Genomic DNA, 15,973 nt, shown 5'->3' with positions numbered 1-15,973 from the left:
TCTGTCTTGTCACTTGTTTGCCCACAGAGAGCCTGGGACCTGCAGAGCCGCCCAGGAGCCTCAGGGGAAGCAAATAAGCTTTAAATTAATTTTATCTTTAAATTCATTTCTACTGATAACAGAGAGGGAGGGAGAGGGGGACACAAACATCAATGATGAGAGAGAATCATGGACCAGCTGCCTCCTACACACCCCACACTGGGGATCGAGCCTATGACCCTGGCATGTGGCCTGACCGGGAATCAAACCTGGAACCCGTCAGTCCGCAGGCCGATGCCCTATCCACTGAGCACCCCAGCCAGGGCAGAGGCAGTTTATTCCTGCTTGGCCGGTCCTGTCCCTCCGGCAAGGGGCTCTTGCCTCAGCCCCCGGGCGGGGCCACACAGCGGCACCGCACCCCGCGAGGGTCTGAGACCTGGTGTCCAGCGCGTCTCTGAGGGGCGCTCAGGGCCTGAGGCCTCCTGCTCCCCTCCCGCCGCGCCCTCGGGGCGGCACTGTTCCCCCTGTGCCACCGCGGCGGCTTCCAGCAGGCGGCGCTCACGGCGGCGAGCCCGTCACAGGGTCCGGGGAGCGGGGGCGGGGGCGGCGGGCGGTCCATCAGCCCCGAGACGGGGGTCAGGGTCGGCTGCCAGGACACGGCTCAGCCTGTTCCTCCGGCCCGAGCCCCGCCCAGCCCCCCGCAGAGCCCCCCGCCCAGCCCCCGCCCAGCCCCCGCCCAGCCCCCCGCCCAGCCCCCCCGCGCCTCCTGCAGCCAACTGACCCCTTCTCTCTGCCTCCAGGGATCCCCGGGCCCCACCGGTGAGCCAGGCCCGTCCGGGCCTCCAGGAAAACGGGTAACGGTCCCCGCTGCCCGTCCCCGCTGCCCGTCCCCCCTGCCCGTCCCCTCTGCCCGGTCCCCCAGCAGCTCCCCTCCGGGGCGGGGGGGGGGGGTCGGGGGACGGGGGGGGGCGCCGGTGGGACAGTGCTTCTCGGTGAGCGTGTCCTCCTCCGCTTCCCGTTCAGTAACCGCCTTCCGGAGCTGCAGGGGCGGAGCCAGGGGAGGGTGACCCGCACAGCAGCCAGGGCGCCCCGTGCTGGCCCGGGCCTGCTCCAGGCCGGAGTCCTGGCTGCATCTGGGGCTGCATCCCCTGGCCAGGGGCCCAGGGCGACCCCCATGCCCCCCCCCCAGGCCTGTCCCCTGCAGACGCTGTGCTCACTGGGACCGCAGCCCACTCACACCACCCCCCTGTGTTTCTCTTCTGCTCTAGGGACCCCCGGGGCCCGCAGGCCCTGAAGGCCGACAGGGGGAGAAGGGAGCCAAGGTGAGGAGCGCCTGCTGGGGCGAGGAGGCGGCCTGGGGCTGGGAGGGGCGGGGCCTGGGATCGGTGGCTCTGGCTGCCCCAGAGGGCGGCTCGGCAGTGGCTGGGGCACTGGGCGCAGGGTGCTGGCACTGGGTCCGGCCTGGGCCACCGCAGCTGCCCCCCTGGAGGCGAGGTCGTGGCGGGCCCAAGGCTGAGGGGGATGGGCCGCACTCGGCCAGCACACGCGTGGGCCGCCGTTGCTGCCGGAATCAGCCGCTGGCGTGACCCGGGGCTGGGAGCCTGCTGGCTGCGGGATGGTTCCAGGCAGCTCCCACGGGAACATGGAAAATGGGGCCCCCCCCCCCCGGATGTCTGGGCCGGGTGACCCCCCTGATGGCACATGCGCTCGCCTTCCGCCCGCAGGGGGAAGCCGGCCTGGAGGGTCCTCCTGGGAAGACTGGCCCCATCGGCCCCCAGGGGGCCCCCGGGAAGCCCGGGCCCGACGGCCTGCGAGGGATCCCCGGCCCCGTGGTGAGTGCCTGAGGCCGGTGGGGGCAGGGGGCGGGCACAGGGCGGGTACGGGGGGGCACAGGGGCAGCGTGGCCACGGGTCGGGTACGGGGTGGGCATGGGGTGGGTACGGGGCAGGTACGGGGCAAGCATGGGGCGGGCATGGGGGCGGGCACGGGGTGGGCACAGGGAGGGTACGAGGGCACAGGGCGGCGCGGCCGCGGGGCGGGCAGGGGGCTCACGCGGAGCGGCTGTGTTTCAGGGTGAACAGGGACTCCCAGGATCCCCAGGCCCTGACGGCCCCCCCGGGCCCATGGTGAGTGACCCGGGAGCCCCGGGCAGGGGTGGCGGCGGGACAAGGAGAGACCTGACCCCCTCCTCCCGCAGGGCCCCCCAGGACTCCCCGGCCTCAAAGGCGACTCCGGCCCCAAAGGGGAAAAGGTAAGGGCGCTCGGGGCCGTGGGGCTGGGCCGGGCCCCTCGCCCTCGCCCACGAGAGCCTGGGGGCCCCGGGCACGGAGGGCACAGAGGCCCAGGGGAAGGGCGTCGGGCCCACTCACAGGAAGTGGGGGGGCGGGCTCACGCCCTCCCATCGGGAGTGGTTTCTGGGGAACGTGCATCTGTTTGTAAACGCCAAGCCCCTCACAGCCCGACGATGGGGGAGCGGGTGGCGTGGTCTCCCTCTCTCCGCCCTCACTGCCCAGCACAGCGAAAGCTGGAGGAGCCCTTCCAGAACTTTCTGCGGCTCCTGGAAAGCAGGCAGTCTCACTCGAACCCACGCAGAGGATTCACGGTTAAAAACACACCGTGAAGAGTGATCGTGTCCGGTGGAGCCTGGCCCCCTGCAAGCCGCCCGGCGCTCCTGCGTGTGCCCACCGCGGACACGGGCAGGAGGCCGGCCAGGGCCCCCGGAGCCGGAGCCTGGCCTGCGTCTGGCCGTCCTTTCAGGGTCTTTTCATGTCAGACCCGCTGTCCTGTCCCCACTGCCCTCCGGCCCCTTTCCATCAGGAGGCTCAGCTGGTGGCGCCCGTGGCGTGGCGTGGCCTGGCGTGGTGTGGCCTGGCGTGGCGCCCGTCTCACTGCCCGCGTGGGGCCTGGGCTCTGCCACAGCGCCGCCCTCACGCCTCTGTCCCCACAGGGTCACCCAGGCCTGATCGGACTCATCGGGCCCCCGGGCGAGCAGGGCGAGAAGGGCGACCGCGGCCTCCCAGGCCCCCAGGGCTCCTCCGGCCCCAAGGGAGAGCAGGTGGGTGACGGCCCAGCCCCCGGCTGGTGGCCAGGGCATCAGGGCAGGCCTGAGGCAGGGCGGGCAGCCTCTGCCCCTCAGGGCGATGGGAGCGGCCGGAACCCAGGGGCGGCCCTGACTGCGGCCCGGGCCCTGCCCCCGGTGGCCACGTGGGGGCAGACAGTCTGGCCACCTCTCCGCCGGGGCCCCCGCCCGGCTCAGGGCCCGGGATCCTCAGCCTGGCACCTGGGCACCTGGGCACCTGGGCACCTGGGCATGGTCGGCTCTGGCTGGAGTCAGGCCCCAGGCCCGCGTGAGGGGCTGCCCGCTGGTGGGGAGACGGGGTGTGGGCCTGGGCGTGGCCGTGTGGGTGGGAATGAGGCTCGTACCCCCTCACCCTGGTAACGGCATTTTCTGCTCCTCACAGGGGATCACGGGTCCTTCCGGCCCCCTCGGCCCCCCGGGCCCCCCGGGCCTGCCGGTGTGTATCGGGAGGGGCGGGAGAGCGGGGAGGGTGGTCGGGCGTGGGCCCGTGCAGCTGGGAGTCAGACAGGGAGTGCCGAGTGCCGAGCGGCAGGCACGGCTCTGCTCAGCCAGGACTGTTTTAACGACTGTTTCAACTTCTTAAAAATGTGAAATGTATTTTTTACTGATTTCAAAGAGAGGAGGGGAGAGGGAGAGAGAGATGGACACATCCGTGACGAGAGAGAATCATGCACCAGCTGCCTCCTGCCCGCCCCACACTGGGGATCGAGCTTGCAGCCTGGGCCTGTGCCCCGACTGCGAATCACAGCCTGACCTCCTGGCTCATGGGTCGCTGCTCCACCACTGAGCCACACCGGCCGGGCAGTACCCCGCCCTTCAGTCAGTCCCCTGGGCCTGGAGCCGGTGCCCCCGGGCAGGGTCCGGTCCCCATGGCCAGCGGGCCCGCGGCTGTGCGAGCCTGGCCAGAGGGCAGGCCCCAGGGTCTGGGCCGGCCACCCTCGCCCTCGGCCGCCTGCGTGTGATTCCGCTGAGGGGGGAGCCGGCCCTGGTGCCAGGACACTCCCCCTCTGTGGGGTGAGCACAGCCAGCCCGCCTCCCAGTCCCCTGAGACCAGTGCCGGCTCCCGGGAGGGGGCACGGGGCGGGAGGGGGTGACGGCCAGGCCCGGCCCAGGAGGAGCAGGTCAGAGGTGGGTGCCTGGGGGGAGGGGCCTCCCGCTCACTAACGCTCCGCCCCCCTCTCCGCAGGGTCCTCCCGGCCCCAAAGGTGCTAAGGGCTCCTCGGTAAGTGGGGTGCCCCCTGCAGGGTCCTCCCCCGGTGAGGGTGTGCACCCTGCATGGTCCCCGCCCTGGGCCCCGCACCCCCCTGGGTCACACCCCTCTCCTACCGTCCTGTCCTGAGCTCACCCCCGGCCTGAGGGGGTGGCTGTGTCTGCCCCACAGAAAGCACCTTGTCCCCTACGCTCCCATCTCGGGGGGCTGTCACCTCCCTGCATGTCAGACACCCCCCCCCCCGGCCCCCACACGGGCTGTCAGGGACCCCGGGGAGTCCGGTCCCCGCAGGCCCGGTGGTCAGAGCTGGTTCTCCCCCCCACAGGGTCCCACTGGCCCGAAGGGTGAGGCAGGCCACCCAGGACCCCCCGGCCCACCGGTGAGCAGCCGAGGACGTGAACGTGGGGTGGGGCTCTCCGAGCGCCAAGGGCCCCGTGGGAAGATGTGCCTGTGCCGTTCCGTTTCCATAGTCACGTCAGGAGCGTGGCCGTGGCGGCGGGGCCTGTCCCCGGAGGAAGCCCAGGGAGTGCAACCCCGGCGGGCTCCCTGGGGGAGGCAGAGGGAGGGATAGATAGGGTGGAGAGGAGAGACAGGAGAAAGCACGTGTGTGTGTGCACATATCTGTGTGCATGCCAGTGTGTGCATGTGTGTGCACATGTGTGCACGTCTGTGCATGTGTGTGCCTGTGGGGTGGGCGCAGTAGACGAGGCCTAAGGTGCAGGCAGCGCCCCCTTTGGCAGCGCAGCCTCTGGGTGCCTGTCCTCGGCTGGGCCCCTGACCCAACCCCAGGGACACAGGCTCGGGCCTTGCCAGCCTCCCGCAGCCCCACTGTGTACAGCCCGACTGTGCAGCCCCACTGTGTGCAGCCCACGTCGACACTGTGAGCCTCGCTGAGGACGGACTCGGGAACACCGGGCCTGGCTGGGGTGTGCGGCCGAGGGCTGGCGCAGAGAGGGACCCGGGCGGGGCCGGCTGGGGCAGGAGCCGGGCCCTGGGGCACCGGATGCAGGTCAGAGGAGGGCGGTGCTCGGTGCAGACCAGGCCCTGCGGGGGGGACGGTGCCGAATGTTCCAGAGGCAGCGAGAGGGAAGATGCGTCCTGAGACGGACAGGTGTGTGGGCCCAGGGCCCCCCGCCCGTCCTGTCGCACCCACACCGCCCCCTCCGCCTCCCCAGGGCCCCCCGGGCGAGGTCATCCAGCCGCTGCCGATCCAGGCCCGCGCGCGGCGGAACATCGACGCCAGCCAGCTGCTGGAGGACACCGAGGGCGAGAGCTACGCCGACTACGCCGACGGCATGGAGGAGATCTTCGGCTCGCTCAACTCGCTCAAGCTGGAGATCGAGCAGATGAAGCGGCCGCTGGGCACCCAGGACAACCCCGCCCGCACCTGCAAGGACCTGCAGCTCTGCCACCCCGACTTCCCCGACGGTGGGGCGCGGCCGGGCCCGGGGAGATGGGCGGTGGGCGCGGCCGGGCCCGGGGAGATGGGCGGTGGGCGCGGCCGGGCCCGGGGAGACGGCCGGGTGGGCACGGGCCAGGGCCCTGCACAGTCCTCACACCCCCACCCCCGCCCCGCCCCGCAGGCGAATACTGGGTCGACCCGAACCAGGGCTGCTCCAGGGACTCCTTCAAAGTTTACTGCAACTTCACGGCCGGGGGCGCCACCTGCGTCTACCCCGACAAGAAGTCCGAGGGGGTGAGTGCCCGCCTGCCCGCCCGCCGCCCCTCTCCGCCAGTGAGGTCCGGCTCCCGGGCAGCATTAGGAACGGGAACTGGCCGGTTTCTGGTCGTGGTCTGCTCCCGAGGTCGCCAGTGAGAGTTCTTAGCGATGAGCTGGGGCTGCACCCCGGGCTCCTGAATGGACGGAGGCCGGCTCCTGTCTCCCCGCAGCTGTGGCTGGTCAGCTCCCCCCTCATGACCCCAGTTCTGACCTTGCCGGGGTGCTCATCCCGGCCTTACAAAGGGTTCAGCACTCTGGAGAAAGGGGCTGATGCGTGGATGACTGAGGAGTCCGGAGATGAAAGATGATTTTGAGAGGCATTGGGGGTCAGAGGAGCTTCAGCTAAAGGAACTGAAAACTCACCTTGTCTCAGGACCCCGTGCTATTTATTAACACAATTTGTCCTAAAGACAAGGTGGAAATACACACTTCAAAGGGTGAGGTTTCAAAGGGTTACAGAGATCGCCAGTTTGGGGAATAGCCCACAGCTGTTCCGTGTTTGGCCAACAGGAGGCAGTGAAGTGCCCTGAGATGTCTGGCAGCAGACAATCCTATTCAGGTTTGGGGGGAGTGCCGTTTAGCCATTCCACCAGGTGAACTACATGTGTGGCTCACCCTGGTTGAGCCGCCCACGCTTCACCCACCGTGTGGTGAGACTCTTGCAATTATTACCTGCCGGAAGTGGTTCCTGGCATGACCACAGACCGCCCTAGCCCATGCAGCACAGGGACCCGGTGCATCTTGGAGAAGCTGGTGTCCCTGGTTCTGGGGCTGCCACTTTGGCGGCTTTGCTGCTGCCCCGAGCCGTCAGCCCTGTGGTCAGCAGAGACCTTTCCTGGCGAGGCTCACCACTGCGATTTGTGGGTGTCGATTTCGTTACCTCTGGTCTCAGAGCCTGCCCTCCAGGGGGACGCTGGTGTGTGTGTGAATGACAGTGTGTGTGTGTGTGTGTGTGTGTGTGTGTACGCATGCATGTGCAGACAGGCGTTTGGATGCTGTGTGTGTGTGTGTGTGTGTGCAGCCAGGTGTGTGGATGGTGTGTGTGTGTGCGGCCAGGCGTGTGGATGGTGTGTGTGTGTGCAGACAGCGTGTGGATGATGTGTGTGTGCGGCCAGGCGTGTGGATGGTGTGTGTGTGTGTGTGCAGACAGGCGTGTGGATGGGGTGTGTGTGCAACCAGGCGTGTGGATGGTGTGTGTGCGGCCAGGCATGTGGATGGTGTGTGTGTGCAGCCAGGCGTGTGGATGGGGTGTGTGTGCAGCCAGGCGTGTGGATGGTGTGTGTGCAGACAGGCGTGTGGATGGTGCGTGTGTGCAGACAGTTGTGTGGATGGTGTGTGTGTATGTATGTGCACGCATGCAAAGACAGACGTGTAGATGGTATGTGTGTGTCTGTGTGTGTACAGGTGTGTGTTGCTTCCTGTGAGTTGGAGGCTGGGCCCAGGGTGGGTGAGGAAGACGAGGCCTCCTGTGGGAGGGCAGAGATGCGGCCACAGTGCCCTGGGCCTGGCCTGGCAGCACCCACATGTCCCCCTGGGTGGCTCGCTGTCCTGGGACAGGGCAGCTGGTCCTGGGGCCGGGTTTGCGTGAGGTTCAGGCTCGGCCGGCGGTCAGCAGCTGCAGCCTCGGCTCCCTGGTGGCTGCAGCGCCCAGGAGCCCGTCTGCAGCCCGTCCTCCAGCCCACCCCACGCCCCCAGACCCCGCTGCAGCCGCGGGAGTCAGCCTGGGGCTCACAGGACCTGGGCCCACGCTGACTTGACAGGCGATTTGAGGCCCTCTCATTCTTTAATCCTCACCGAGGGGATTCCCCGTGGCTTTTCTAAGGGGGGGGGGAGGGGAGGGGGAGGGAGGGGGAGGGGGGAGGAGGAGGGGGAGGGGGAGGGGGGAGGGGGAGGGGGAGGGAGGGGAGGGGGGAGGAGGAGGGGAGGGGGAGGGGGGGAGGAGGAAGGGGAGGGGGAGGAGGGGGGAGGGAGGAGGGGGGAGGGGGAGGGGAAGGGGGAGGGGGAGGAGGAGGGGGAGGGGGAGGGGGGAGGGGGAGGGGGAGGGGAAGGGGGAGGGGGGAGGAGGAGGGGGAGGGGGAGGGGGGGAGGAGGAAGGGGAGGGGAGGGGGGGAGGGGGAGGGGGAGGGGGAGGGGGGAGGGAGAGAACATTGATCGCTGCCTCCTGCACACATCCCAACTGGGGCCGGGAGTGGATCAGCAACCCAGGTGCGTGCCCTTAACCAGGTGCAAGACCCTTTGCTGTGAGGGCCGCGCTCTAACCACTGAGCCACCGGCGAGGACCTCAATTTTATTTATTTTATTTTATTTTTAAATACTTCTGCTGATTTTAGAGAGGAAGAGAGAGGGCGAGAGGGAGAGAAACATCAGTGATGAGAGAGAATCACAGACTGGCTGCTTCCTGCTTATCCCACTCCCGGGATCGAGCCCACAACCTGGTCCTGTGCCCCGACCGGGAATCGAACTATGACCGCCTGGTTCATAGGTCAATGCTCAACCCCTGAGCCACACAGCCGGGCTGGCCCCCGTTTCTGTGTGCCCTCCACCGGAACCTGGACCCCGGGGGCCGGCACTCGGCAGCAGGCCCCTGCGGTCGGAGGAGATGCAGCCCGGGCCCGAGGGCAGAGGCTGGGGCGTCAGGGGCGGCACAGCTTCTCCGCTTCCGTCACTGCCCGGCCTCGGCAGCGGCCTTGCTGCCCGTCCGCCGGCAGGACGCGCTCCCGGGCCCTGGCTGGTGGCGGCCGGCGGGGCGAGTGCTGAGCGGCCGCTGCCCGCCCCTCCTCGGCGGTGTGCTGCCAGCCAGGCGCCGGGGTGGGAGCCTCGGGCGGGCGGACACCCCGCCTGGTCCCCTGGGCCGCAGGCGGGTGGGCTGTCCCCGAGGAGCGGCCCCTGAGCAGTCACCACAGCCACGGCGCAGGCCACAAAGCGGGGAGCCCGAGGGGCCGGGGGCGGGGACACCCTCGTCCTCCAGGGGCCCCGTCGCGCTCGGGGGGGGGGGGGGGGACAGGGATACGGAGCCGTGGCCCAGGCAGAGGCCCCGTGGACGTGTGACCAGCCACAGTCTGTCCTGCAGCCCGTGGATGTGCCTGCAGCCGTGGCTCTGCCCCTTCGCCCACGGGGCACACGGCTCCCCTGGGAGTCCCTCCCTCCCTCACCCCTCAGGCCCCACAACGTCCCTGCAGCCTCGGCCCCTGCAGACTGCACAGGGAGACCCCTCCCTCCAGTGGGGGGTGCGGGGAGGGGGAACAGGCGCTGTGCTGCAGGGCATTCCCAGGTCACTCCTCCAGGAGAGCACCTACCACACAGCCACACAGCCATGTGTGCACACACAGCCATGTGTACACACAGCCACACGTACACATGCAGCCATGCGTACACACAGCCACATGTACACACATAGCCACGTGTACACACAGCCACGCGTGCGCACACAGCCACACGTGTGCACACAGCCATGCATAAGCACGCACAGCCACTCATACACATGCACAACCATGTGTGCACACACAGCCACGCGTGCGCACACAGCACATGCACCCACCGCTCACACCAAGCTGGCCCAGCTGTGTCACCGACACCCTGTGAGTGCCCACTTGTCCCAGGTGGGGGCCACGCCGACGGAGCCACAGCCGCCTGCCAGGTCCTTCCCTGAGCCCGTCAGTCAATGATGCTTGGTTATCTCACCAGCATCCCAGCCTCTGACACTCCATTCATTCATTCACTCACTCGTTCACTTGCTCATTCATTCATTCACTCATTCATTCACTCACTCATTCATTCACTCATTCATTCGTTTGTTCATTCACTCATTCACTTGCTTGTTCATTCCCTCATTCACTCACTCTTTCATTCATTCACTCACTCATTCGCTCACTCGTTCATTCACTCATTTGTTCATTCATTCGTTCATTCACTCATTCGTTCAGGCCACAGGCACTGAGCAGGCAGGGGCCGGGCCGTGGCCCTGATGTGGGATAAACTGCTCACAGAAAGCAGGTGCCTCCGCTCTGGGGCAGCTGGAGGCGCCCACAGGTCCTTCCTGGCCGGGCCCTGTGGCCACGGGGGCGGGGGGGGGGGTGGCGGGGGAGGGGGCCGGGCGGGTCCCCGCGCGGCAGGTGGAGGCCTGTGGCTCAGCAGGAGGGTAACCCTGTCCTCTCTCCCCCTCGGCGCCCGCTGCCCCCTCAGGCCAGAATCACCTCGTGGCCCAAGGAGAACCCGGGCTCCTGGTTCAGCGAATTCAAGCGCGGGAAGCTGGTAAGGCGGCCCTCGGCGGCGCGCTCACCCGTGTCCTATCTTCCAGAGTAAGATGGCCCGCTGGCCCAAAGAGCGGCCGGCCACCTGGTATAGTCAGTTCAAGCGCGGGTCGCTGGTAAGTGCCCCGGCGCCCGCTCGCCGCCCGCCTGGCTCGCGGCTCTGCATGGGCTCCGGCCGCCGCCGCACCTGCTCCGCCTCTGGCCGAACCGCTCCCGGCACAGGCACCGCCCCGCCTGCCCCCACGGCCGCTCCCTCTGCCTGGGGCAGAGCGGTGTCCGGGCTCGGGCATGGGCGGGCGTCCAGGACCCCGCCACCACGGCCGGACACAGACCCCACGAAGGCTCTCCCATGCTCAGCCTTTTTTTAATTCTTTATTGTGGGTCTCCTGCTCCAAGCCGGGGCAGGTCCCAGTCACTGCCCCCGGGGTCTCTCCAGGGCCCGTCCGCGGGGCCCTGCCCTCCCCGAAGCCCGTTCTGATGGCCGAGCTGTCCCGGGCCTCTCACATGCTCCCCAGATGGCTGCCTCCGTGCCTGTTGCAGCTCCGGGTGGCCGGCCTTAACCCCCTCCCCGAAGTGAAATGCGTGCTGTGTCTGGAAAGCACAGAGGGGGGCGCCTTCTAGTCCCTGGGGAGACAGACGAGGCCAGTGGCCCAGGCGCCCAGAGGACCTGAGTGGGCCCGCTCCCGGGCTGAACAGCCGCTCCCGCTGGGGCCGGCGGGGTCCCCGCCTCCGTCCGGCCGTCCCGCCCCCAGCGGCCCTGAAGGAGGCCCTGTCTCCCAGGAAGCGAGCTCTGGGGCCCCGTGGCTTCCCACATGACTGTCCGCCCTCGGTCCCGCCCCAGCCTCTCCCGTGGGCACAGGGCCACGCCCCGTGAGCAGCGGGTGGTGGTGTCCAGGTCGCTATGCCCGGTCACGCTCTGAAGGCCCTTCCTTCCTCTTCGCCCACCGCATGGTGGCCGATGGCTATCGCCTGCCCGCCCACACGGCCCCTCTCCCCCCGCACGGCCCCTCCCGATCGCCCCGGCCTTTGCTGGCCATGCAGGCCGTGCTGAGCTGGCCACGCCCGGGGGCACCGCCTCCCTGGCCTCCTGTCTGCTCTGCCCGCCTCTGCACTGGCACACGGAGGACCTGGGGTCAGGGGTTGGACTCAGTGCCCGGGCTCAGCGGGGTGGGCAGAGGTCAGGGTGACGGGCGCAGGAGTCGGAGGGCACCCAGAGCCAGGGAGGCAGTGGGGTCCCCCAGACATGACGGGACCTTCGTTCCAGCCACAGCCCAGGAGCCACCTCGGCGAACGTCCTGTTTCACAGGCAGGAGGCCGAGGCTGGCGGGGGGAGGCCAGGGCAAAGCTCCTGTTGACCCGCTCGGCGTCTGGCTCTGGCCTGCGAGTGGAAGGACAGAGGTGCCATCCCTCGGGGAACAGGCCTCATGGGGCGGGCGGGCAGACCGGCCGTGCCCGTGGAGGCGGCAGTGCAGGGCCCTTGCCCCGAGGGCAGGTGTCAGGGGATCTGGGTCCGCACAGCCCTGGGCACAGCGAGCTGCAGGTCCTCCGCGTCCACCCCCCCAGCGCCCCCCCCGCCCGCACACCTCCCCCCTGCCCCGCACACCTCCCCCCCGCCGCCTGCGTCCTCCCCGAGTCAGTCACCTTTCCCAGGAGCACCTGACGCCGCACGGTTGGTATCAGTCCCCCAAGATCCTCGGAGGGCGTGTGGGTGCCCGTTCCAGCCAGGCCCCACTTCGGGGGCGGGGACAGAGCCCGGGAAGGTCTCCGTGTTCCAGCCCCTCTCCGGGAGGGCGGGGCCGGCTCAGACCTGCCGGTGCCACCCTCTCCCGGCTCGGCGGGCACTGCCAGCGAAGAGAGCCTGGCCCCGCGGAGGAGCTGGGCCCCGGCGGGCGGAGTCCCGGGCCCAGAGGCCGGTTCCCGCAGGTGGAGAAAGGGGACAGCCCGCACCAGGCCCGGCCTGCAGCCTGCGCCCCTCTGGCTGGGAGCCCGGGGGGGGGGGGGCGTCAGTGGGTGACGCTGGGGAGGTCCCCCAGAGCAGCAGCCCCTCCGGCCCGGCCCTGTGCTGGCGGACGGTGCCCAGGCGCCCGGGTCCATCCCGCATGTGACCACCCGGCGGCGGAAGGGCCTCTGTGCGCCCTGGGTTCCGGGCCCGGCGGGGGCAGGGACACCCCAGGGTCACCCCCCCTCCCAGCTCTTGGCCGTATGGCCTGGCCCTCTGACCTGCCGTCCTCGGGCCCCTGGCCAGGCCTCTCCCATCACTGACCCTCAGCACAGGGCGCTCATGGTTCACGGATCTAATGAGCCTTTGGCGGGCCTCGGGCACAGAGCGAGGGAGGGGCTGGCCCTCGGGGAGCTCACTGCCTACGCCCCTCACCCCGGGGCCACGGTGGAGGTGAGGGCACCTAACCCAGGGGGGCTCCCTGGAGGAGGAGACACGTGCGCTGAGCCCTGAGGACGCGCAGGAGGGGCCAGGGACAGGGGTGGGGGAGTTATTTGGGTTCCTGAGAAGGGAGGTGTGGCCCAGGGGCCCTCAGGGCCGGTGTGTGCCGGCGTCCGGAGGGCCAGAGGAGTCGCCCGATGTGGCTCACGCTGTGGGGGAGAGCCCGGGATGGGGCGGGGCAGGCGCCGCCGCGAGCGTGGTCCGGCCACGTGGCCCACAGCCGAGCACCCCCCTCCCCCGCAGCTGTCCTACGTGGACGCGGAGGGCAGCCCCGTGGGCGTGGTGCAGATGACCTTCCTGCGGCTGCTGAGCGCCTCGGCCAGCCAGAACGTCACCTACAACTGCTACCAGTCGGTGGCCTGGCAGGACGCGGCCACGGGCGGCTACGACAAGGCCATGCGCTTCCTGGGCTCCAACGACGAGGAGATGTCCTACGACAACAGCCCCTACATCCGCGCGCTGGTGGACGGCTGCGCGGTGAGGCGGGGCGGGGGCGGGGGGCGGAGTGGGACGTGGGGGCCGGAGTGGGACGTGGGGGCCGGAGTGGGACGTGGGGGCCGGAGTGGGACGTGGGGGCCGGAGTGGGACGCGGGGGGCGGAGTGGGACGCGGGGGCCGGAGTGGGACGCGGGGGGCGGAGTGGGACGCGGGGGGCCGGAGTGGGACGCGGGGGGCCGGAGTGGGACGCGGGGGCCGGAGTGGGACGCGGGGGCCGGAGTGGGACGCGGGGGGCGGAGTGGGACGCGGGGGGCCGGAGTGGGACGCGGGGGGCGGAGTGGGACGCGGGGGCCGGAGTGGGACGCGGGGGCCGGAGTGGGACGCGGGGGGCGGCGTGGGACGCGGGGGGCGGAGTGGGACGCGGGGGCCGGAGTGGGACGCGGGGGCCGGAGTGGGACGCGGGGGGCGGCGTGGGACGCGGGGGGCGGAGTGGGACGCGGGGGCCGGAGTGGGACGCGGGGGCCGGAGTGGGACGCGGGGGGCGGCGTGGGACGCGGGGGCCGGAGTGGGACGCGGGGGCCGGAGTGGGACGCGGGGGGCGGAGTGGGACGCGGGGGCCGGAGTGGGACGCGGGGGGCGGAGTGGGACGCGGGGGGCGGAGTGGGACGCGGGGGGCGGAGTGGGACGCGGGGGGCCGGTGGGGGGTGCGGGGCCGGAATGGGATGTGGGGGGCTGGTGGGGGGTGGGGGCCGCCCCGAGACCACTCGGCCTGACGCCCCTGCCCCCTCGCCCCAGACGCGGAAGGGCTACCAGAAGACGGTACTGGCGATCGACACGCCCAAGGTGGAGCAGGTGCCCATCGTGGACATCATGTTCAACGACTTTGGCGAGGCCGCCCAGAAGTTCGGGTTCGAAGTGGGGCCGGCCTGCTTCCTGGGCTAGGGGCCGCCGCCCCACCAACTCCTGACCTCAGCGCGCCCCCGGGCGTCCCGCCCCGACCTCGTCCGCCCGGCCTGCCAGGCCGCCCGACCACAGAGAGGAGAGAGCCGCGCCCACTCAGCGCCGAATCACATGACCGAGACGCCCCCGCCCGCAGCTCCAGCCGGCTCTCTCTGCTCCACGGGACCTGGCCACCTCGCCCGGGAGCCTCTGCGGGCGGGGCGGGCCTGGGGTTCGGGGCGGACACTTAAAGCCCTCACTAGAAGACGTGCGTCCCCCTGGCCTTCCACAACGTCCCCGGCGCCCCCGCGGAGGCCCGCCCGCCCGCCCCGCCCAGGCCGGTGCCGGCCGCTCCCGTGCCGTCCACCTCCCAGGTGCTCTGTCGTGTGATGTGAAGAAAACGTGTGAATTGTGTTGTCATGGCCGTTCAGTGTCCCCGACTTCCAGCCACGGAGGCCAGCCCAGCTCAGTCCCAGGGAGAAGGCGACGGGGAGGGGTGGGGGTGCTAGGCCCGCGCCGATGCAGTCCCTCTGGCGAGACCCGGAGCCCGCCCCGCCCCAGGGCCGTGCAGGGGCGGGGGGTGGACACCCGCCAGGACGGCGAGGACACGCAGGCGGCCGGCTCCTGCCTTGGGCTCCGCCGGCTCCGGCTTTTCCATGGGAGGATGAGCATTCCCCGCGGCCTTCTCGGCGGGCCCTGGGTGGAAGGCGGGCTCGGTGACCCTGTGCCTCCCCAGCGGGCGTGTCCGGGGCTGCCGGCCGTGTGTCCTGCGGACGGTCACTGTGACACTCGGTGCTTTACTCTCTGTGGTGCTATCTGTCCCGAGATCCTGAAGGCGACGCCAGCCTGGCCGGGCCCCCCCCTCCACCCTCCACAGTCCGGGTCTCTGCCTGGGACGCCACCAACCACGCCCTCCAGGCCTGTGGCCCGCGTCCGGCCGTGCTCCTGTGATTTGAAAATGCCTGCGGGTCGCCGTAGCAGATGGTCCCCGGCCCGAACGTCTGGTGCTAATTTCTGTGGTTGCTAATTCGTGGACCCGCTCGGCGGCCCCGGTGCTGCCCCAGGCCCCGCCCACGGGGACACGCGGGCGATGAGCTTGGCAGGCCCGTCCCACGTACACCGTTTGGATTTCCATCGGCAACACCCGCGCGGCTCTGGGCGCGCCCCGGGGGTGAGGGGCTGCCCCTCTGGGCGAGGACCGCGGCCTGAACTGTGAAAGCAGCCGCCGCCCGCCCAGCCCCCCGTGGCTCCGGCTCAGGCAGCCCCGGCACGGCCACGGAGCCACCACCGCCCAGGACTTCCCCGTCGCCCGCGGAAGTCCGTCCCGCTCTTGCCAAAGAGAAGCCGCTTCCAGAGACCGTGGGGCCTGCACGCCGCGCCCAGGACTGCCCCCCTGTCCGTCCGTCCGTCCGCCCGTCCCCCGCGGAGAAGCCGCGCCCCGGGGGCTCTCCAGGTCATGTGATTCCGGTTGGATTTCTCGTCGCCTCCTTCCCTCCTGTCATGTCCGCCTCCATTGGCCAGCCCTTCCAGGCTGCAATTCGTCCCGAAGTCAGAACGTGCCCCCTCCCCTCCCCGACCATATATGGCAATAAAATACTTCTATATTTGCAGACGTCTGTGGGCGTGCTTTATTCCTTTTTCTCCTCGTCTGTGTCACTCTGAGGGAGAGAAATGTCAGAAACCTGTGGTAACGGTTCCAGGACCTCAGGCCTTAGCCTGTGTCACAGGACACGGTGCCTGCCTACAGGGCCACAGCCTGTCAGCTGTGAGGCCTGGGAAGAGGCGTTTTTATTTTTTACTTTTTTAAAATATATATATTTTTTATTTTTTTATTTTTTTTACTTATTTTTTTTTTTACAGAGAGGAAGGGAGTGGGATAGAGAATAAGAAACATCGATGAGAGAGAAACATCCATCAGC

The 15,973-nt window shown here is 69.6% G+C and overlaps 1 protein-coding gene across 2 annotated transcripts in view; it reads left to right on the top strand.

Annotated features, from left to right (window-relative positions):
* The window catches only part of COL5A1 (collagen type V alpha 1 chain), a 75,415-nt gene extending 60,794 nt beyond the window's left edge, over window positions 1–14,621 (top strand). Inside the window, exons 53-66 of one of the 2 annotated variants that reach the window (XM_084899637.1) lie at window positions 780–833; window positions 1,248–1,301; window positions 1,704–1,811; window positions 2,052–2,105; window positions 2,177–2,230; window positions 2,927–3,034; window positions 3,441–3,494; window positions 4,245–4,280; window positions 4,594–4,647; window positions 5,444–5,696; window positions 5,852–5,964; window positions 10,286–10,354; window positions 12,922–13,155; window positions 13,911–14,621. In XM_084899637.1, the coding sequence (XP_084755763.1) occupies window positions 780–833; window positions 1,248–1,301; window positions 1,704–1,811; window positions 2,052–2,105; window positions 2,177–2,230; window positions 2,927–3,034; window positions 3,441–3,494; window positions 4,245–4,280; window positions 4,594–4,647; window positions 5,444–5,696; window positions 5,852–5,964; window positions 10,286–10,354; window positions 12,922–13,155; window positions 13,911–14,057 (1,392 nt within the window). In that variant the 3' untranslated portion in view covers window positions 14,058–14,621. Of the gene's footprint in view, window positions 1–779; window positions 834–1,247; window positions 1,302–1,703; window positions 1,812–2,051; window positions 2,106–2,176; window positions 2,231–2,926; window positions 3,035–3,440; window positions 3,495–4,244; window positions 4,281–4,593; window positions 4,648–5,443; window positions 5,697–5,851; window positions 5,965–10,170; window positions 10,240–10,285; window positions 10,355–12,921; window positions 13,156–13,910 lie in introns of both variants that reach the window. The other variant, XM_084899636.1, reaches the window with a different exon arrangement.
* The last annotated feature ends 1,352 nt before the right edge of the window (window positions 14,622–15,973 follow it).

Source organism: Pipistrellus hanaki (genome assembly GCF_964339955.1).
Source record: "Pipistrellus hanaki genome assembly, chromosome: 11".
Classification (NCBI taxonomy): Eukaryota; Metazoa; Chordata; class Mammalia; order Chiroptera; family Vespertilionidae; genus Pipistrellus; species Pipistrellus hanaki.
Note: the sequence above shows the minus strand (reverse complement) of the source record. Positions and strands in the feature narration are given on the sequence as shown.